This window comes from Sitophilus oryzae, unplaced genomic scaffold (genome assembly GCF_002938485.1).
Source record: "Sitophilus oryzae breed Bouriz unplaced genomic scaffold, Soryzae_2.0 scaffold_1060_pilon_pilon, whole genome shotgun sequence".
NCBI classification, from domain to species: domain Eukaryota; kingdom Metazoa; phylum Arthropoda; class Insecta; order Coleoptera; family Curculionidae; genus Sitophilus; species Sitophilus oryzae.
In genome coordinates, this window is record NW_022145683.1 from 703912 (window position 1) to 727424 (window position 23513).

Below are 23513 nucleotides of genomic sequence, written 5' to 3' on the forward strand. Positions count from 1 at the left end.
ACAGTCCTTTAGAATATATAGTCATTGAAACAAGCACACTTAGTTCAAAGTGACGGAAAGGGTGATACCTACTTATACAAGGTGAGTCTTAAATAAGTGCAAATATTTTTAGGGGTAGTATATTTCGACCCCAGAAATAAGATTATGTTTCTTTTTTCGCGAAAAAGAAAATTTGTAATTTTTTGGAAATTTTTTTAGTTTTTAGTTGATAAACATAAATTCTTGATAATATGTCAACATAGGTAGTAGATTAAATTTACATGTATATACATATATATTATCAAAAAATGTGACGCTAATCAAAATTAATATAAACCAGAGAGAAACTAATAACTGAAGTGAGAGAGCTTGTGGAATAGGGCATTTCGTAGACAAGTTTATTTTGTCACCGCGCATCCCAGACGCGCATAGCGTTTGGCGGTCACAAAAGGAAGTTTTCAACTTTGCAAGTTAAACATTTGACAGGATTAATTAGATTGTCAGTAGCTTTTTCTATTTCTTAGCTCTAGAAGGAGATAACTAAAATCTGTTGATAATCGGAGCAAATCGGAATAATAAATTGTTTTTGACTGAATGTGTCTGTTCTTTTAGCTTGTCAGAAGAGAAGATTATTCCGCATTTTGTAATTTTTGTTTTGTGGTTGAGACCCAGACAAAACGTTTCCTTTAAAGGTAAGTTTTATCTCGGTAATTATTTTAACATACCTAATAGTAATAGTGAGCGCACATAATAATCGTACATTGCTAATTTAATTTTTTTAATTTAAAACATCACATTCTTTTCTGATACCTATGGAACGACTAGGTATTATACCTGGTATTATTTCCAAGAATACAAATTATTGTCTTCAACTGCTAGGTTCTTGTTATAGAATAAAGACCATCAAAAACATTGAATACCTACGGGATACCGACTGATACACTGTGCGAGCTCCAAACCGTGCTTCCCTGTTCACTCCCAACCAAGTTAGATAAAAAAGATACTGAAGATTGCAGCCTTGAGTTGGACTATGGCAAGGAGTCTGGAGTTAAATAAATTATTATGTTCCTACACAGTATTTTATTTATAGGTTTTAATGCTTTAAAGTCTAATAATAAATTTCCGTTGTCAAGAAAATAATCTAAAAAAACTACGAAGATTTCTTATTATAAACTTGAAAGATTAAGATTCGGTTCAAATATACAAATTATAAATTTTTGGCGCCTGTATATAGGTATGAATGCAACCTACTATATCGATAATAAGCTCATAGTTCGGGTTAGACGCCAAAGGCCGCGCCACTAACACGTCTTCAAAAATTAACGTTGATCGGTCTCTCTCACTTTAGTTATTAGTGTTCTCTCTGATATAAACCATCTATCAATGAATTAAATATAAATTATGTTACCATAGAAACGTCTTTTGATTTTTAGGACTTAAAATTATTTTCTGAAAATGTCATTAATAAAAAAGTCTTTCCTCTTGCAAACACAACCTGGAGACATACTGTAGTAATACATTACCAAAACTAAAGCTAGGGTTACAGCAGCCATTGTTTCGGGAAACTCCACATTAGGCAGACTGTTTTCCAGAAATATTTTTGCCTTTTGTAGCGTATCTGAAACCAACAGAAAGTTTATTATTAATAAACTATAATAAATATGAATAAAAATAAAGAGTTTTTTTACCTGAATCCGTATCGGTCTCAATTCCAATCTCGTAAAGGACTATTACAGTTTCTGCAGTGATTTCAACAACACTTTCGAATCGCAATGTTTCAGGAGTGATATTTTTTCGAGGTATACCATAAGAACTACTATAAAAAAACAAATGCATAAAAGAAAGGGAGCCAATAGTGTGAAAGGTGATTTAATTATGAACATAATTATGTTGAATGTTATAGAGGGCGAGTCTCAAATAAGTGTAAATATTTTTAGGGCTGGTAGATCTCGACAAAAGAAATATATTTTTTCTTTACCCATTTTTCAAATAAGTCTAAAATAACCTTTGAATTTGAAATAAGATTAAGGAAGGAGCATATCAAAAACTTGTAATAAAAAAGTAAACCTGGGCCGACTTAAATTCCGGTTTATCAGTGCCGTTCTAATTTTATTTAAAAAGTGTAAAACTGTGATGTAGGGTAGACGTGGGGTAGACTCAATAATTTGTTGTTTTATTTTACGTTGTGAATAAATGTTGGTAGTTATTAAAATTGTTATAAAAATATACAATTCTAATAAAAATAGATAAGTTATAATAATTATTTATTTACACAAAACGCTACTGAAGCAGGTAAGTCAAATTGATGTATCTAAATTCTTTGACATCTAATCTTTGAAAAGTAGTAATAAAAGCAAAAATGCAAGAAAAAATATATAATTAGTTAATTCAAGTAAAATTCATAAATGATCAGTTTACTATACGTATGTATATTATAGGTATAGTCACTTACTAGCGAAAAGTTATTCCATTATTTCAATCGATTTTTGACCGAAATCTACCGCACGCTACAGAACGAACTATTTTTCAGTTTTTTCGATAAATCGCAATAGTGTCACTGTTAATTTAAGTTCTGCCACAATTTCCATCTAGATTTACTACCTTTATACAACTATCAGTAGTAGAATAAATAATAAATAATATAAAATAAGCTTCCTAAAGACTGACAAATCCACAAAATTTCAAATCAAATTCAAATGTGTCAAATTAATCGTCAAACAGAACTGTCAAGGATCCCCACCCTAGAGTCCTTTTACCGCCCACCATGCATGAATACATGGATAGCATTATGCTCCTTCCTTAGTCTTCTTATTCAAAGATTTATCCAAAGAAAATAACCAAGTTATTCAAGTTTGAAAAAAAAAATTGAGAGCCACCGGATTTTTTCTATATTTGCGTTCTTTTTAGTGCCGTAACCATGGTAATCAGATATTATTAAGAAATAACATCGTGGGAAAATTTGCCATGAACAGGAGCTCTAAAGGTGCGTACTCACTGACCGAACGAATGCCGAACGAACAACGAAGTCCGAATAACGAAGGTTCTGGGTTCGTTCGGCCGTAATTAAGGTACCCTACCAATGAGCGAATCTGAAACGAATGCAGAAAGTTCGCTGTTTGTTTGGCTTCGTCGGTTTGTGAGTTTGTTTAGCAGAAAAAATGTGTGACAAAATTATAGCGGCATCAGCTTTTATAATTATTGCGGGATCACTAAAAGCAAAAAAACAAAAAAGGAAAAGAAAACATTAATTTCTCCTTTCTATATGCTTCAATTAAATCAATTGTAAGTTCGTTTGTTCATTGAACTTTATCAGACATCTTGAATCTTTTTAACTGAAAAACACAGCGTCCAAATGCAAATAATACAAATTCGGATTCGGAGTTCCCCCCAAAAAATAAAAACCCGCGAATCTCGTCAACACCGAACTGCGAATCTCTTTGATGTACCGCTCTCCGACCGAACGCAGGCGACGGCGAGCCGAACTTAAAAATGGCATTCGATTCGCCTTCGGATTTACGTACACACTTGACGAATCATTCGGAGTTCGTTGTTCGTTCGGCATTCGTTTGCTCAGTGAGTATGCACCTTAAAAAGTTTTCTAAAATATACAGGAAAATTTAAAAGAAAACGCACGATTTTCAACATCTTCTTTTTGCGAAAAAAAAACTCATAGACGTGTTACTGGGGTCGAAATATTTGCACTTATATAAGACTCACGTTGTATATGTTAAGACAAAGAAAGAAACCAAGCAGAGTTGAATGAAATTTATAGTTCATTGGTGGACTTGACAGATGACTGATGGAATTGGACCTCGAAAAATGACTGTGGATCTCGATAAAAAAAGCATATTTTCTCTTTACCACTTTTGAAATAAGTTCAAAATAGAAAAGATATTTCACTTTGAAAATTAAAAAAATATATATTTTTTACTTAAATTTTTTGAATCACTAGATATATTCTGGGTTTTCTTTCTTGTAAATTTAATCTACTACCTATGATGCCATATTGTCAAGATGTTACGTCTTTTAATTGAAAATTAAAAAAAAAATCAAAAAAATTCGTGTTCACTGGAATCGAAATAAGACACCACGAAAAAGATGTGCACTTTTTCAGATTTATCCTGTATATTATACAGGGTTGTCCTTAAATTAGTGCAAATATTTTACAGGTATTTTAACAACAAAAATTTGTGACATTTTCTTGTAATTTTGTCACAGATTTTACATTTCAATTTTAGACATATATCTACCTGTTTGTAGTTGAAAATTTGATGTCAGCATCCAGGGGTGTGAACCTGCCATCATCTTCCTGACGCAGCTGAATCCAACGCTTCACGGCTTGAATCAAATCAGGATCAATGCTGAAATACAACTGTACTTTTGACAGTACTTCTAAAATTGACACAGTTGCCTTGTGACTACCGAACATCGGATGTTCACTAAACGAATCGTCTTCCTTTTTAAAAGACAATATTGACTGTATCTGAAAAAACAAATTCTCTTTAAAAAACTTTTCAAATTTTTGACTTAAGCTTACTTAGCGTGGTCCACACATAACGACTTATCGTAGGATTTGCTTGAGGTGACAAAACGTTGCGGATAAAACGTACAGACCAAGTTGTGTCACAAAACATCACCTTTAGAACTTCATCTATCGCGTTCAGAAATGAAAATAAATAAAGCGCCTCTCAGGATTGTTGATTGTTTGCATACTAAAAATAGCTGTATATATTTTTTAAATTTACATTTTTTTAATTGTAAAATAACATATTACATTTAAATGGAATACTTATATTACATAACAATTATGTCAATTACATGTTTGCTTTTTAAAATTTTTTAAATTTTAATTTATGTATTGTTGACAAACGCTATTTAGATTGCAATAAAACTGCCAATTTTATCTATTGTCAATGCAAGAAAATCGTACGATAAATCGTTACGTCGGGATCGCGCCTAAAATTACTTACTTTTTCTGGTAACAATTTGAATAAGTCAAATTTACTGGAATCGTTGTTTTTGTCTTGGTTTTCAATTGTTAGCAACGGTGTTAGAGAGGCCAGAGAAGCTGTGAGTCCTCCTCCAGCTATTTTATTAATCTGTGGCATTGCCAGACCGCCTGAAATTGTTAGCTGGCCAATTTCAGATCCAGGAACCACGTTTTTGGGCGTATCCAGATGCAGGACTTGGCTATATCCAGATTCGTCGTTGAAATTCCACACTCTGGAACAAGAGGAGAGTATCTATTACAAAAGGGTTATTAACGAAGATAATTTTGTTTTTGTTAGTTGAAATTTATTTTTTCATCAGTTTCCTTTCATGAATCATATGCAAATGTTAAGGATGTCGTTTATTGGCTCTCTATTGATTTTAGAGCAACTTTTATTAAAACGTTTTAAAGTACTGGTTTATAGATCAGGCTACCTTATCAACTTATGTCCTCGTACTCTGCCAGCCCGCCAAAAGATAGGAGGTGATGAAAAAGCAAACGATCTAGATACAAAAAGAGCGAACACTCCAATAACTGGACTAAAACCGTTCTGCTTCCCCAGTGGAAACCGAAGAACAGTCTTCAAATTTTCACGGGGTTTTGAATAGGTCACTGTGTCCTCAACGAACACCTCACTAGATCGAAGCTAATAAAGAACGGCGAATGCAAATTCTGTGGGGAAAATGGGCAAACACCAGAATACCTCATCACACTGAGTGCGCCGAGACGACAACCATTCGTGCCATGAATTTGGTACGAGTGATATTGGAAATCAAGAACTAACCTCTATAAAACCGTCTCAGATACTGACTTTTGTCAAAGCCCTGAGACTGTATGATGTGTTATAATTCAAGAAAGGAGAACACAACTGTGTAAGGTCAAGGAGATTACCCCCCCCCCCCCCCCAATTCTACATTCTACCTATCAAGTTTGAAACTCTTCCACTAAGCTTCGATCTTTCTCGTAAAAAATTAGGCGATGCCAAGCAGTGCATCCCATCAATAAATATTCGATAAATTCGCAAGTACGGTAATCGCAAAACATTCTCCGATGCACATCATCAATCATATCGACATTAACACTCTGTAAACCTGACTAAATGAAATTTTGGCAAAAAATGTTTAAATTTGTTGTATAATTTAAGATACCGAGCAGCTCTTCATTTTACTTTATAGAGCAAATGATTGTAACATACATTTTATTTAGATTAATGGTGGGTTCATACAGCCAAATAAAATAAAATAAGAATAAAATAAAATAAGAAATAAGGAATTCTTATTTGTGCGCGTTCATACAGTCAAATAAAATAAAATAAGAAATATATATTTGATCATGCGCTGTACGATGAAGCTGGATAAAAGTTAACTTTTACGATTGTTTATAGTAATTTTACTATTTATAGTATATTTATTTATTCGTTGCCTACTATATTATAAATTTTACTTATGTGAAATTAGAAAATAAATTAATAAATAAATAATAAATAAAAAAAAGCTTATTTTATGTTATTTATTATTTATTCTACTACTGATAGTTGTATAAAGGTAGTAAATCTAGTTGGAAATTGTGGCAGAACTTAAATTAACAGTGACACTATCGCGATTTATCGAAAAAGACTCTAAAATAGTTGGTTGTGTAGCGTGCGGTAGATCTCGGCAAAAATTGAGTGAAATAATGAAACAACTTTTCGCTAGTAAGTGACTATATAATATACATACGTGTAGTAAACCGATCATTTATGAAATTCACTTAAATTAACTAAATTATATATTTTTCTTGCATTTAAGCTTTTATTTATTACTTGTCAAAGATTAGATGTCAAAGAATTTAAATTTAACTTACCTGCTTCAGTAGCGTATCGGATGTTTGTGTTAATAAATACTTATTATAACTTATCTATTTTTATAAGAGTTATATATTTTTATAACAATTTTAATAACTACCAACATTTATTCACAACGTAAAATAAAACAACAAATTATTGAGTCGACCCCACGTCTACCCTACATCATAGTTTTAAATTTTTTAAATAAAATTAGAACGACACTGATAAACCGGAATTTAAGTCGGCCATATTTGAGGCCCATCACGGTGTACCTAAGATTTTTGATATGCTCCTTCCTAAAGTCTTCTTATTCAAAGGTTCAAACCGAATTTTATTATCGCTATGTTGCGTTGGTCACACTGCGCCGCGCCGGCGCCGCGCCGTTTTCAGCAACGTTGTCGTTTATTATTTGACAATTATCCTAACGTCAGTTATTATTTCGTATAACATCGTGTTGTTGTTGAATCTTTATAGTAATTATCGGTTTTTGCCTATTTTCATAGTATTTTTTTTTAAATTGTACTTCTAAGCACAAACAGTTCCTTTAAGAGAGAATTTCCGAGTTTTTGTATTGCATTTCTTGAAATTGTGTGTTGCAAGTTGCAAATATGCCGAACAGTCGAAGCAAAGAGCTTGTAGCTTCCCTGATAAACTATTTTGAACGAGAACGTGACAATAAAGGTCCTTTGACTGCAGTCAGAGAAGTAAGTTTGATTGATAAGCACATTATACCACTTTCAAAGTTATTTCTAAGTTAGTTTTTATTAAATTCTGTGACCTATTTGTGCATTAATAGCACCCTCTTACTTGTTATTACCACTTATGGTGTTGTAAGATGTACATCAATAAATAAATAAATAACCCATAATAACGCTTAGAATAATCTTCATAATGGACTAGTTTTTGCCAATATGTAATAAGTAAAATAAGCTATAAAACTAATAAATCAGTTAATTACTAAAATATTAGTTATTAAATTAAAAATAAAACGTAAAAATCTTAAAAAGTGACATAATAAATATATTGTTTGTCAATTTTAAATTAAGATTCATCTCATACATCCATTACAATCTGGTAGCGCTGTTGCCATCGCTTGTCACTCAAAGCTGATCACGTGCATCGGAAACAGATCGGAAATTGTTTTGCGATTATCGTAGCTAATGTATTGTGTGGGCGGAGTGTGTACAAAATATACTGCTGTTTATTTAAACTTGTTTTCTAGTAAATTGATCATACTCCAATATTGTGTCTGCCATAGACTTAAAATAAAATATAGACTACACTATTTACATCTCAACGCGGTCAAACAATCATTTTTGTACACATGTTTACTTCTGGATACAGTCGACCGAGCCGTCCTCATCCAGCCTATGTTGTCACGTCTTTAATATTATCATTATTTTTTTTCTTGTTATACACATATATTGAGATATTAATACTACAGTTTAATAAAGTAGGTTTTAATATTCCATAGATGTATTAAATAGTCCTTATACTACTAAGTTATAAGTCGGATACTGTTTAAAAAGGATAAGTTCTTTACAATATGACAACACCGATTAGAGGCGAGGGAGCCTATTTATTCATTTATTACCTTGTAGTACGCGTCGCACGTGTGCGGTAAAGCTTTGTCCCCGGCTGTATTAACGCATTTTCTTAGCTTGTAGTCCTTAAGTGTTTATTTTATTGACTTTTTCTGTTCAAGAACCATAAAATATGGTTCGCCAGTGCCAAATTTGCAAGAAATTTGGCTTTAATAATCCATTTGTCTTGAAACGACTTTCGACCTGTAGGCAACTCTCAATTTACCCATTAGGAGTCAGTGGCGTTGTTGTAGAAAGGCGCTTCTTTAGATAATATTTTAGTAAAATGGAAAATCTGAATTTTTTCTCTTACATTACATTATTTACTACTGTTATAATTAATAATGTTTTTATTAAAAATATATTCCGGTTTATTCTAAAATTATCTTCAGAATCTAAAATAACATACAAGAATTTTAAAATGATATTACATTATGAAACAATATTTTTTAATATACCGGGTCGTCTCAAAAGTGGCTCAACCCTATAACTTTTTTATTTTTTCAGATAAAAAAAACAGATTTGTATGTTAGTAGGTATATGACATAAATTAGGATTTATTGACGTATTCAATTGTTTGTGGTCTCTTCCTGTTTCACCAAAATGATTACATCTTTTGATTTTTAAAGACACCCTCGGTATATTGCTACTTTATTCGATAAAAAATGACATATCATATGTCAACTTTTGTCGCTTAAAAACAAATCGTATTTTAAATTTCAATCCAGGGTGCCATGGTGTTGTTAAAAACACTAAGTTTTAATCAAGGAGCCTTGGAAAAATAGTTTTGATCGTGTAATGGGTTTCGTGTCTTGTCTAGGCCGGTTAAAAGATGTACAAATCGTATTTTTAATCATACATGTAACAATTTTTTCAAATGGAACAAGGGTGACTCATTAGCATATTTGGAAAAAGCATTTTTTTATGAATATATTGATACCACACACTTGGTATTTCGAGTCAAATTGTCATTATGAACCGCATGTTACAATTACAATTAAACCATTTGCATTTTCTGTTGAATAAAGTAGAAATATACCGAGGGTGCCGTTTAAAAATTAAAAGTTATAGTCATTTCCGGTGAAACAGGAAGTGACCAAAAACAATTGAATGCGTCAATCAATCCTAATTTATGTCATATACTAACATACTTCTTGTTATTACAACAATCATATTTTTTTTCTCTTCCTGTCGCCGATTCTATTATATCTGTGGAATAGATCCTGTTTTAATTAATATTAGGGGTTGTAAATGTTTGACTAAAATCAATAATTTATTATTAATTTAAATCGAAATTACGCAATTTTTGAAATTAATAATTTATTATTAATTTCAAAAATTACGTAATTTCGATTATAAAATTTCTTCTATAACGTGTATTTTATTATTTTTATCCATTTTGGACTCTAAGACGTTTTTTCTAAACTTTTATTTAAAAAACTTGTCCTAAATCTTAATAAAATATAAAAAAGTTTAAATACGATATATTTTTAATTTAATTATAGCTTCATTAGAATAAAAAAATTACCCGGCTATGATACGGAGAGTTCAGGTGTACTTGAGAAACGAAAGACAGTGTTGTGTTTTTCGGCAGAGTCCTCAGGGAACGACCGTTACGACAGAGACAACCTATCTATCGCTCGTGTCGCACTCATTATAACCTAAAACAATAACACAACAATAACAAGACATTGTCTGACAGCACGTTCCAGCTATTTATGAATGAGATGCTCAGTCTATATTTTATTTTAAGTCTATGGTGTCTGCATTCTTGAAATTCCTTTCATAGTCCAGTAGACGTATCTACTTTACCTAGGTACGCCACTGGTGCGCCTTTCCCTTTTTCTTTCAAACCGAAACAGATTGATGGCATCAGACGTTTTTGATAGACCGGAATATTTCGGTTTCCCCCATTGAATGTAAATATGCCCCTAAATGTAAGAGCGTGCGAGGGACGCACACAGACGGAAGAATAGATTGATTGATTCGATTTTAGGGGAGAAACGGTAGAGAACGCCACTGTCACCTCCGGAGATAGTAGACAGATTGCCGGAGACAGTTTTGACAGGCGGATAAATGTGTGGTGATCCGTTGTCACAGTATTATGTGATGGTAGGAATGTATTTGACAGTAGATATTTAGGAAAATAATTTTCGAAATTTATTATAATAAATTTGTTATAATTGAACAGCAATACAGTGCCACAGTATGAAAAAAAAAACGGCATCAAAGACGGCTGGGGAATGATAATCGACGATAATTTTGGCGAGGTCAAGCCCTAGACGTCAGACGTTTCCTTGGCCCGTACTCTTCTTTATTTTTTAACGGCGTTTACTGCCAGATTGCTTTAGGAAAGCTGGAATTTATTTTTATATTGAGTAAAAATGATTTTTAAATAGTCTAGTTTAAAATTCCAGAAAAAAAAATATTATCGCCGCAATACTGACTTTTTTGAATTGAAAATTATGAATTTGGTAAGTTGAGAGTTGAAAAAAAGATTTGGAAGGAGGGTGTAAAAAGAACAATGAGTGCCAGAAACCTAAGCGAGAGACAATGGCAATGGAATGATCGAAGATCGAAGGACGTGGAAGTTAAGCATCGGATAACGGGTCGCAAGACGTTCTAGACCGATATACAGGGTGGTCCGAACTGTATTCCGGAATTGCGAAATTTAGCAGTTTTATACAGGTACGAACGAAAAGTTATTACTCTTCATACCTGTTAAAAATATGTAGGTGGCGCTCTCTACAAATAGGAGTCATATTGACATCAAAATCAAGTTTCTCATGTCAAAAAACTCCCAGACACCAATTTTCATCCAAATATTAACGATACATCAGAAATTATTTTGAAAAAATCGAAATAAAAATGGAACTTTTGCACACTGTATCTCCAAAAGTAAGCATTTTAGAACGTATGTTAGTAAAAAAGTTCGTATAAATATATATTTATACAAACTTTTTTACTTATTTTTATCTGCAGAATATGCTGCCGGTTTCCGGAATACAGTTCGGACAACCCTGTATATACAGGGTGTCCCAGAAAAAAGTGCAAGTATTTTATGGGGTGGTGGATCTCGATAAAAGAAACATATTTTCTCTTTATCGTTTTTCAAATAAGTCGAAAATAACGGAGTTATTTTACTTTGAATATTTCCAAAAAAAAAAAGATTTTTTACTAAAATTTTGAGAACCACTGGATCTTTTCTGGATTTTCTTTCTTGTAAATTTAATCTAATACTAATAAAAATAAATCTAATAAAAAATTATGTTTTTTACTAAAAACTAAAAAAATTTCCAAAAAATCTCTAATTTTCAAATTTTTTTTTGCAAAAAAAACCTCATTAGCGTGTTTGTGTGGTTGAACTATACTACCAGTTAAAATACCTGCACTTATTTCTGGGACATCCTGTATAAGTTGAGAGTACTGTCTAGATCTCTAAATATTTTTCAGCATTCTAGATTTAGTAAAAAAAACATATTTAGTAAGTGAAAAAATACAATTCTTGTTGCAAAAAAATAAAATATAGCAAACACCGAAACATAATTTAGATATTGACGTTCTGCTTAGTATAAATAAAATATTATCTTAGTTTAGTTTAGTTTATTAATTCCTTTTTTAATAGCTTTTAATTTTTTCAAGATTTTTGGGGATCCCGGGATTTAATATCCAGATTTCTTTGATAAACATACACCGGGATCCCGGATTGGAAACCATAATTATCTATACATAATATGATTTCAATTAGAAAAAAACTTGAAATAAAAAGAAATTCGGAGTGGCTTGGAAAAGTTTGAAAAACACTGTTTGTTTTTATAGTAACTTTTTCTATTTAGCTACATTTACGCAGTTAAATCTAAATGAAAAAGCAATTGGTATTTTTGTATCCAAACAATTTTACACACCATTTACCTCCGATCCTCCCTCGTTCTAATTTAAAAAAGGTACAGATGAACAAAGCGTTTGGAATTTAATTCGATTCTTTACTTTTTTAGGTCATCTAAGGGCAAATTTAAGATGTTCTACCGTTTTGAGAGCACTCACATTCAACATTGTAGTTGTTTTTAAGTTCCGAGGTTTAATTATGAGTTTTTTTGCAAAAATAAAAGTAAAAAAAGTAAAGGTTTTTGAGTCAAATAACTATTTAGTGAAGTTTGTTTTTTATCTGTTATAACGTGTATTAATTATTTCGATTCTAAAATATCTTGATGGTAGCGATTTTTACCAAGAGACCTTTTTACGTAAAAAAACGACGAAATTAATATTTCCTGCCTCAGTAGTATGTATAATACAAGTTCGGACGAAAAGTTATTACTCTTCAAAACAGTTGAAAAACATGTAGGTGGCGCTCCCAACAAGTAGTCAGTCATATTGATATCGAAATCGAATTTCTCGTGCCAAAAAACACCCAGACTCTAAATTTCATCTAAATATATCTACGTTAGTTCAGGAATTATTAATAAAAATGAAATTTTTACACCCTGTATATACGAAATTAAGCACTCTAAGGCATGCATTTATATGAATGTTTTTACTTATTTTTATCTTCAGAATATGGAAGAGAGAAAGTTTGTTCAGTAGGTAAAAGACCATACCAATACGTGGTATACTGATGCTTCCAAAACCAAAGCAGGAAGAAAGATAGGACTATTTTGGCCGAAAACTAAATACTCCGAACCAATCGGCACTTATTCCAGCATAAAAACTACCGGAAACAAGATATGGCCATATTATCAGAGAGTCAAACAGCCTTAAAGGCGATCAACTCAGTAACCATCAATTTGAAGTTGGTCAAAGAATGTCTAGAGAAGCTGAACAAAGTAGGCAAAGAAAATAAAGTCCTTTTACTCTGGATGCCAGCCCACAAAGTGCTAGAAGGTAATGAAAAAGGAAACGATCTAGCTAGAAAAGGAGCGAACACTCCACAAACTGAACCAGAACCGTTCCTCTTCCCAAGTGGAAACCAACTAAAAGCGGATTTTAAGAATCGGGAAGACTTCATCCGTAACCTGGAATGGGAATCCTCCAACGGTCTAAGATACACGAAGAACTTTCTCAGGACTTACGACCCAGAAAAATCAAAGATTTTCCATGAATTAAGTAAGAAACTCTTCGAATTGTCATGGTATTTTTAACAGGGGTGCAATAACATTCAATAACTCAACTTTCCCGGATATTCAAGATAAGAAAAAACAATATTTTATAGCTTTAAGGGAACATTCAGGCTGAAAGAGCGTCGAGCGTCGCGTCGCGTTTGCCCCGAGACAACCATTCGTGCCATAAACTTTGGTACGACTGATATCGGAGATGGAGAATTACCCTCCGTAAAACGGTCTTAAATACTGGCTTTTGTCAAAAAAGACAAAGACTGTATGATGAGTTATAAATCAAGAAAAGGGGGACACAATAAATCCATAAGGGCGCTGTGATTAACTTCCCCTTTCATATAATCTACATCTGCAGAATATTGTGTTAAAGTTAATTACAGTTCGGACCACCCTGTAAAAGCTTGGTGCATTTCAGCTGATTTCAACAAATTTCGACCGCAGCGCTTCAACGGCAGAAATCAGAAATTATCCGCCCTGTTGATCTCGTACCGCAACGCTCAGCGGACGCTAGCGCAACGCCAAACGCGACGCTGTCTGCCTGAACGGTCTAATTTAAGTTAAGTGAATTGATTCCATTTCGACACGCGGACGCGACGCAAACGCGACGCGACGCTCGACGCTCTCAGCCTGAATGTACCTTTAGAGTTTCTCACACCGATTTGGTCAAAAGCAAAAATTGATTCAAGCAGTTAAACAAGTGAGTAAACAAAGTGCTCGTTACATAATCAAAAAATTAAATAGACATATACTATGAGAGGGTAAAATATAATTTGCAATATTAATGGTATACTTTTTTAATCAACTAGTGATTAAATGTTTTATGAACATCTTCTAAAATTATAATTATGTACCTTTAAAAAATCTTTATACTTAGCCGAAATAGTCCCAATTATGCTCCCACTAGCAAAACCGGTGATGGTGTGTAGCGAACATAGTTTTATGCTCGCTACTGTAGTTGAACTCATCTAAAAAGCTTTTTTAACTGGAATAATTATAATACAAGTTAGACCAGGGCCCGAATTCTGTAACTTTGACATAAAAACGTTACGCTTTCAAAGCGGTGAGCGCAAGTATTCGATCAGCGAAACGCAAGGCAATCGATTTTGGTATTCTCGTTACCATGCGAATCGTGTTCTGGATACGCGTTGAGCACATATTGGCAACATCACAATTTCTAATGTAGGTAATAGTCAAAAGTTGATAACTGACGGATGTAACAATGAAAAATGTCAATGTTACGTGAATTTCATAACCTATTGTTGAGTTATGTCAAGCTATTTTTCTATGGATATGTCATTATTCTTATTATGCGAGGGAAGTGTTGAAGACGCTTCTCAGCATTTTCGATGTTTTGAACAATATTTATAGCTGCCAAGTCGTAAATTATCAATTACTTATTGAGGAATTTATAGAAGAAGTAGTAGTTTTCACTAAAGACCAAGATAACGCACAAAATCACAATTTTTTCGATTTTCACTGACAGTTCGACAAGCAAAACGATCCTTTAAGGCAACCGTTTTCAAAGCGCTCAGCGCAATCAGTAAAGACGCTAAGCGCGTCAGACGAGAATACCGAAATCGTTAATTAAGTGCGCGCTCAGCGAATATTAATGTCATATACGCTGAGCGTCTAAAAGCGCTTAGCGTTTTCAAAGTTACAGAATACGGGCCCAGGGGCCGTCCAGAGCCCGTATTCTGTAACTTTGACATAAAAACGTTACGCTTTCAAAGCGGTGAGCGCAAGTATTCGATCAGCGAAACGCAAGGCAGTCGATTTTGGTTGTTCAAAACATCAAAAATGCTGAGAAGCGTCTTCAACACTTCCCTCGTATAATAAGAATAATGACATATCCATAGAAAAACGTAACATTTTTCATTGTTACATCCGTCAGTTATCAACTTTTGACTATTACCTATATTAGAAATTGTGATGTTGCCAATATGTGCTCAACGCGTATCTAGAACACGATTCGCATGGCAACGAGAATACCAAAATCGACTGCCTTGCGTTTCGCTGATCGAATACTTGCGCTCACCGCTTTGAAAGCGTAAAGTTTTTATGTCAAAGTTACAGAATACGGGCCCAGCTGAAGATATCAAAATATGCACTTTTTTATTTTCACAAATTATACTTCCTTCACTTTTAGAATAATTAAATAATACATTTTTCGTATACTCGCTATTAAAACCCGTGTATTTGTATATACTAGTTGTTTACGATATTCTCCGACGGTGGCAGCACCGGCGCAGAATGCACCAAGCCTATATTTTCAATAAATTTAGTAAGTAATTATTTCTAAGTTAAAAATCGAAAAACTTTAGAACGTTGTAAGTTCACACCTCGGTTTCCCAAGCCCTTTTGTTATTGTTTCCATCCCAGTTCTGCTTGCACAACCGTGTGGAAGTTCTAGTTCGTAAACAACTCCCTGCACGTTGTCCTTCGTTCCCTCTCCATTTTGTTCTGCGCTCGCTTGCGAATGATTAGCATACGTTTTCCCTTACGTAGTTTCAGAGCAACTTGGTCTCGCTAAATCGGAAACTTTATCCAATTTGCATCAATGCTCTCGTGGATGCGTCAAACCGTATAACACGAGATAAAACTTCGTCTATACCTCTCACATAATTTCAGCATTATATTAGTTTCATACGTAGACATGTATAAAGATAGACTAATCCAGTACATTGATTTGTTTTGCTACAACATTGCAACTAGGTACTCTTTTTTAATTTAAAAGCATCTTATAAAAAATTATTTAAAATATACATTATTTTCCAAATTTTATCATTAAACTTAGGCAGCATATATTCTGCAGATAAAAATATATCTCCTAAAATCCTCAAATGCTTCGTTGGCGAGATACAGGATGTAGAAAGTAAAGATTTCAGTTCACGTCACCTTTTTGCTGCCAGGGCTAATCTGGGCGGAGCCTACTTTGTTTACGCGGAATCCGAACCGCGGTCCCCGGCCATATCATGGTCAATGGCCTACTGACTTGGCAAGTGTCTAAATCGACTCTTACTCATGAGATATCCGATCTCATCCGGCCTTGAACCGGCGTGAATGAGCTGTGTGTGTCAATAGATTTTACACTTTTGCCTTTTTTGGACAACAGCACGATACAGAGTTTCGAACCGGTCACCTGTCCATCCACCAGTATCGCCTTACGTCGTTTAACTTCGGTGTTCTAATGGGACCCGGTGTTTCGACGTAGAAGTTTAATTTTTATTTCGGGGTTTTCCAAATAATTTCTGAACTAACGTAGATATGTGAGTGAAAATTGGAGTTTTTTGACATGGGGAATTTTATTTCGATGTCAATATAACTTCTACTTGTAGGGGACGTCACCTACGTATTTATTATCTAGTTTGAAAGGTAATAACTTTTTGTTCGTACCTGAATAAAAATATTGTGAAAAAATATATATTTCCACCGTTTTTTACGCAAAAAATGTCTCTTCTTAAAAATCGTTATGAGCAATGATTCTTGAGATACTTGGAATCGAAATAATCAATAAATGTTTTCATTAATTAAAATTGAGCATGTTATCATGAGACTGAGATCATACATTTGAAATGTTTTTGTGCCGATGATGTATTATTTATCTGACGATCCATAGGAGACTTTATTTTCAAAATGTTTTTTTTTCAGGAATCAATTCAAGAGTTTATTTAATATATTTAATTTTTGTAAATATTTTTTTCTGTTTCTTATGAATGTATTTACTTATTTACTGCTACTACTTACTTTGATACACATACTATTTGATTATGTGGCGCTGGAATAAACAGTAAAATCCGTCGTAAAAACAAGCATTAATTTTTTATTGCCCAATAAACTACTCGGGAGGCCTCCACAGACGCACAGTTTTATAGCTAAGGGCACCTGAGCAAACCTGGTTTCGGTCGACTGCCCTTGGTCTGATGTGTGCGAAATCAGACTCTGCTTGAATTTGGCCTGCGCCAACTTCGAATCCTGAACATATGTAGGTATGTATGCTTGTTCATTTTTCGTCAGACTTTTTTTTTCAATTTGTTTATATTTTCAGTGCTTAGATCATAGGCAGTCGTCTACTATGGGGGACCTGATTTATACTGGTGGCTGGAGTATTTTAGCGTTGTACAAATTACTTTTTTTAAGGATCCAATTTTGCAAATAATTCAAAATTTATAAGCGGAAGAGTTTCAAAGTTGATAAGTAGCCTAATCTAATCCAGTAGTTTAAAAGGTTTGATTAATAATTATATAATATATATAAACAAGTAATTCTCTGTAATTATTATATTATTATTAACATACCTAAATTCTGCCAAAGCACCCCACGCAGAGGCAAATCCTATTTCTTTTATTTTAACTTTTTTGTCCATCTTCCAAGTCAGCAACGTGTTGTTGTGGGGTACTGATCCATTTCCGAAAGATATCATTGTTTTGTCCCACGAAATCCAGTAAGACTTCCAGACATCTTCGCCCAGTACATTAGGAGTTTGAATAGAACTTAATTGAATACCATAATCTGAAAAAGTATGATATATCTTTTATTAAAAGTACCCGAAGCATAACAGTGAAGCGAAGTAAGAGTTTTTTTTATTAATCTTGTGCTACGGATGACTAATTGATTGAACGATTTTGAACGATTGAAACCAATCGACCTTAATTTCATATTCTTATGCCTGTACCCTAGAAGCAAACTATGTTAAGTCTAAAATTGGCATATATTTGAGATATATACGTCAACTTTTTTTACTTAAGTTTTTACGTTCTACCCATTGCTCTTTCTCGTTTTTACGCTATCTGTGCCAATAAATAAAATAGTCGCTTTAAAGTCAAATTAAGTCCGATGTCAGACCTGGGTTAAACAAGGTTATTATTTCATGTAAACGCAGTTTGGCTCAAAAATCTTTGGGTTAGTTTAGTATGTTATGTCTACCGGTACGGAGTGAAAAAATAATATTGATTTTGACAGTTTTGCTGTTATTACAGTTTTACAATTATTGTTACATTCCTGTTCAATGTTTTTTTATTATATCAGTAATATACTTTTATCTGGACTTAAAATGATATCGCTTTATTCATTTTGGCATAAATAGGGACTTAATATAAGTTGGGCTTAATATAAGTTAAGTCCTGTAAATGTTTTTTTTCTAATATAGAAATTTTGTTGTCACTCCAAAAAAATTGGTATAATTTATTTAAAAAATTGTTTTACATTTCATCTAAGTTCAAAATCAGTTGTTCACATACCAACTATTACAATCATAGGTTTAAAAATAACCGAGTAATTAGGAAATAACTTTAAAAAAGAACTTTAAATTCGATTTTCTCAAAACTATGCTTTGTGACTTAATAGAGTTTGCTTCTGGGATACAGATGTATAAATACTGACTGTGTTTGCCTCTTCCAATGTGGCTGACGCTATTTTGAGCATCTCCTATCGTTATTCTGTACATCTTGTCAAGTTTGTTCTTGTTCTCAGCCAGGGCTAAGTGCACAGGTCCTAAATTGCGCGACTTGGTTGGTTTGATCTCTACGATGATGCTGTCATGGTTCTTTGGAGCTGTTATCCATTCGTATTTGTAATTGTCTGTGGTAGAAACCACTAGATTTTCTGTTAGATTAGAAAATTTTCAGTTAAAAAATAGAAGGACACTAGCAACCATTTAATAGGTTTGTTCCAACATAGCAGAGAACGGGTTTTGGTACGGTAACGCTTATGCGCAGTAGAGAAAATGCGTTCAACAACGAGAGAATTGTTTGGCAAACGATAACTTTTGCGTTACAACCAGAATTGTAATTGTTTGAGGCCCGTATTTGGAACGGTGATTTAGATACCAGCCTAAAAGCAAGAACCGAAAGAAGTAATCTGCGTATTAAGACTGTGTGTCAGCTGAATATTGTTTTCTTTTATTTCTTTGGCTATTTTCTGTTTTTAATTTGCAAGTTTTATTTTTCTGTTTTTAATTTTCAAGTTTTATTTGATATTTATCATTTTTTTATACATATTTTAAATAAATATTTTTATATTTTTGTACTAGATATGATGAGTGACGAAGAGGACAGTGATATTGAGAATGTGAATACCACTGAAAATGATTTGAAACTTTTATTAAATATAACAAAGGTAATTTCGTATTAATTAAAAAATAAATAAATTTAATTAATCCTTAAATAAATCCAATGAAATAAAAAAATCAAAATTTATATTGAAAATATACAGGGTCGCTCATATGTATGGGAACGGTCGATTATTAAGTATCTAAGTAAGAGGTAATGCAAACATCTTACATTTCATCTAATAATCGACCGATCCCATACATATCAGCAACCCTGTATATCTAATAATAATAAACCAATAAAATAAAACGAAAATACGTAACTGTTCCTTAACTAAATGTAACAAAACTTTGCTCACTGGGCAATTACCGTTCTAGAATGGTATACACATTTCTGTGTTGGAACAAACCTAATATCTCACAGAAATAATTTACCGTTGGCACAGAAATAAGAACTCTCGGTGTGTACACGTTCCACTCCCTCTGGATAAACCTGGAACGTTCGGGAATGCATCACTGCCCCCGAAAGTGTGTTGTTGTTTACGTTTTCCAGGCCCTCGCAGGTAGAGCTGGTGTATCCGTTCACTTCCACTGAAAAACCAAATCAAACCTTCCTAACCAAACCAAACATTTTCCTTGATTTAGGGAAGAACAATCTTCGGATTATTAGGGGAATTTTAACAGGACACTGACTTTTTAATGAACACCTCAGTAGATTGAAGCTAAGAAAAAACGACATACTGTATATATTTAGACCGCCGCGCCTCGCGCCGCGCCGTTTTTATAGTTACGGTAATAGCAAAACATTTTCCCATGCGCGTCATCAATCATATCGAAATTGACACTAAAGTCTATATACCTGACTAAATGAAATTTTGGCAAAAATGTTTAAATTTGTTGTATAATTTCAGGTACCGAGCAGCTCTTCGTTTTATTTTATAGAGCAAATGATTGTAACAGATATTTTATTTATATTAAAGCTGCAAAAATTCGTTTAAACCGATTTTTTTATCGCTATGTTGGTTACATGGCGCCGTGTTAAGCAACGTTGTCGTTTATAATTTGACAATTATCATAATGTCAGTCATTATTTTGTATAATATCGTGTAGTTGTTGAATCTTTTTGAGTAATTCTCGGTTTTTACTTATTTTCATAGTCTTTTTTTTTAAATTGTATTTTTAAGCACAAACAGTTCTTTTAAGAACTAAATTTTCGAGTTTTTGTAATGCATCTCTTGAAATTGTGTGTTGAAAATATGTCGAAGCATTTAAACAGTCGAAGCAAAAAGCTTGTAGCTTCCCTGATAAACTATTTTGAACGAGAACGTGACAATAAAGGTGTTTTATTACCCTGGATTGCACTCAGAGAAGTAATATTGATTGGTAAGCACATTACAGCACTTTTAAAGTTATTTCTACGTTAGTTTTTAGTAAATTCTGTGATTATTAGTTTGTGCATTAATGGCACCTTCTTACTTGTTATTACCACTTGTGGTATTGTAAATTTTTTATCAATAAATAAATAAATAACCCATAATAACGCATAACATTCTAAAATAATCTTCACAATGTACAAGTTTTTGCCAATATGTAATTAGTAAAATAAGCTATAAAACAAATAAATCAATTAATTACTAAAATATTAATTATTAAATTAAAAATAAAAGTTAAAACTTTTTAAGAAAATTATATAATAAATATGTATATTGTTTCCCAATTTTACAGTAAGATTTATCCCATAAATCTATCACAATCTGGCAGCGCTGTCGCCATCGCTTGTCACTCAAAGTTGATCACGTGCATTGGGAATTGTTTACCGTACCCAAATAAGCATTAATAACAATAATAATAACACTTTGTTAACAATAATAACACAAGCCACATTTAATGTAGATCTAACGCAATCCGCAGAAATCGCAAAGATCATCGATTTTTGTTGAAAACGATATTTGATCGGGATAAAATGTAAATAGTTTTGTCTGTTTTGTCTCTTTTAAGTTAGATGGTCATTGGTAACAACTCATGTTCTGGGCCATTCTGGTCTCTACTATGTATAAGCTACGTTAAAAAAAGGATGGTGATATAATTTACCTGTCATATTTTTAGATCCAGGTGTAGTTACTGTGACTCGAACAACCAACGATGTTGCCCCATGAGGTCCTAATCTTAGTCGTTCAGTGACGTAGAGCAATCCATTGCTAACAAATTGGGCTCCTTCGCTCAAAGCCAAAAGGGCAGTAACCTAAAAAGAAAAATTCGTGTTGTAACTAATATTAGGTAAATTAAACAATGCCACGCTTAAAGCTTGATTTTTCATGCGTCCGTTATCCGTTGATACGATGGTCCGACGGCGCGGCGCTCTGATTGGTCATAGCGTTTCCGCGTCACTTTTCATCCGTAAATTTTTTACTCCAGCCAGGAGAGCATAAAATATGACATATTAAATAGGCAGCTTTCTTAAAATTCTCTCCCAAAAACTCTTAGACTATATAAGTAAAACAACAAAATCATTATGGAAATAAAAATATAAAATGACACCAATTACTAGCAAATCGTACATCCGATGAACGGAGGCATGAAAATGCAATAAATTTAAAAACTGCGTAATTTTCTAACCAATCTAAGTCTTTAAATTCAAACAATAAAATTAATATCGTATCATCGCATCGTATCGTCAGATCGGATGCACGAAAATCAAGCTTAAGTCATAATATTATTTAAGTGTATTTTTCTGCATGTAATTTCTTTTCACATTATTATTAAAAAAAATCCGTTAGTGGGAATTTGAGAGTGTGCTTCATAAAGAGAGAGCCGAATCGACTCTTTACATAATGCAAAGAACTTTCTCAATTCCAGGAAACCAATCGACTTGTAATTAAACCAAAACACTCGAAGAAAAGCAAGAATATTATTTCCGATAATTCAACCTTTTCAAAACCTCTCTTTTTCACTCCCCCACCATTTTATTCAATTTTCTTGCACCTTGCTAATGCTTCCACCCTTCCAGAGTTGCCAGCCTTTCATCTGCCCTCTTTTTCGCTTAACTCTGGAACAATAAACCAATCGGGAAGTTTGCTGTATCGAAAAAAGTTTTACCTCAGACGTAACAGATATTCTTTTGTGCGTTAAAACGATTCGGGTTTGCTTTGAATGGCGTTTTTAGAAAGAAAATCTTTTTGGGGGAAGTTGTTTGGATTATCTGCACTGTATCTTGTATTGGGAGATCCTCGATCTTTTTTTAATGGATGTCGGCGTTTATCGAAATAGATACCTTTTAATATAAATTTAGAAAATTTTGAAAAAAAATATTTGGAAAAATTTCCTATTTATTATTGTTTCATCTAAAGAGAATTTGGAGAATAAAAAATTATACTTTGATGTGTATAAGTATATTTGGATACTTACTTTTGGATGCTTCCAAACCAAAGCAGGAACAGGGATAGTAGTATTTGGGCCGAAAACTAAATACTACCCTAAAACCCTACCCACTAAAAACCCATCTTTGTGAAACCTCAGTTTCCGTCTCGGAACCGCCCGGGGCATTACTTCAAGACAGAGGGTTGTCTTATGTGTGCATACTATGTATTAATCGTTGCGCCAACTCTTCCTGAAATTTGGTTTTCATAATAACCGTCAGCATTTCCGCAACAGCTATGCTCTTCTCTTGGTCTTCACCCATAAGTGCCCCGACGTTATCCAGCGTGACCTTGGTGCCGCACCTTGCCTCTGCCACGTCCCTAAATTCCCTCCATCTTCCACACTCGAATAGAGTGTGCGCAGGATTATCCTGCTCCTGGCAGTACACACAGCGATCGCTATCTCTTTTTGCCCATCCTTTTCAGGTATGTACCAAAACACCCATGACCTGTGATAGCTTGAGTAAGAAAGTGGTCTACCTCCACCCATCCATTCTTATGCCACTGCGCCACATTTTCAATAAATTGCTTTGCCCAGCCATCATATCTCTGCCAATCCTCCTGCC

At 33.4% G+C, this 23513-nt stretch overlaps 1 protein-coding gene across 1 annotated transcript in view; it reads right to left on the reverse strand.

Moving 5' to 3' along the window:
- Positions 1–23513, reverse strand: part of LOC115877526 (C3 and PZP-like alpha-2-macroglobulin domain-containing protein 8) — a 289000-nt gene that overhangs the window by 9632 nt on the left and 255855 nt on the right. The window contains exons 14-21 of the mRNA XM_030893749.1: positions 21623–21773; positions 19967–20122; positions 18865–19086; positions 17781–17994; positions 4950–5202; positions 4230–4462; positions 1668–1795; positions 1503–1597 (exon numbers count right to left, since the gene is read on the reverse strand). Of these exons, the coding sequence (XP_030749609.1) occupies positions 1503–1597; positions 1668–1795; positions 4230–4462; positions 4950–5202; positions 17781–17994; positions 18865–19086; positions 19967–20122; positions 21623–21773 (1452 nt within the window). The remainder of the gene's footprint in view (positions 1–1502; positions 1598–1667; positions 1796–4229; positions 4463–4949; positions 5203–17780; positions 17995–18864; positions 19087–19966; positions 20123–21622; positions 21774–23513) is intronic.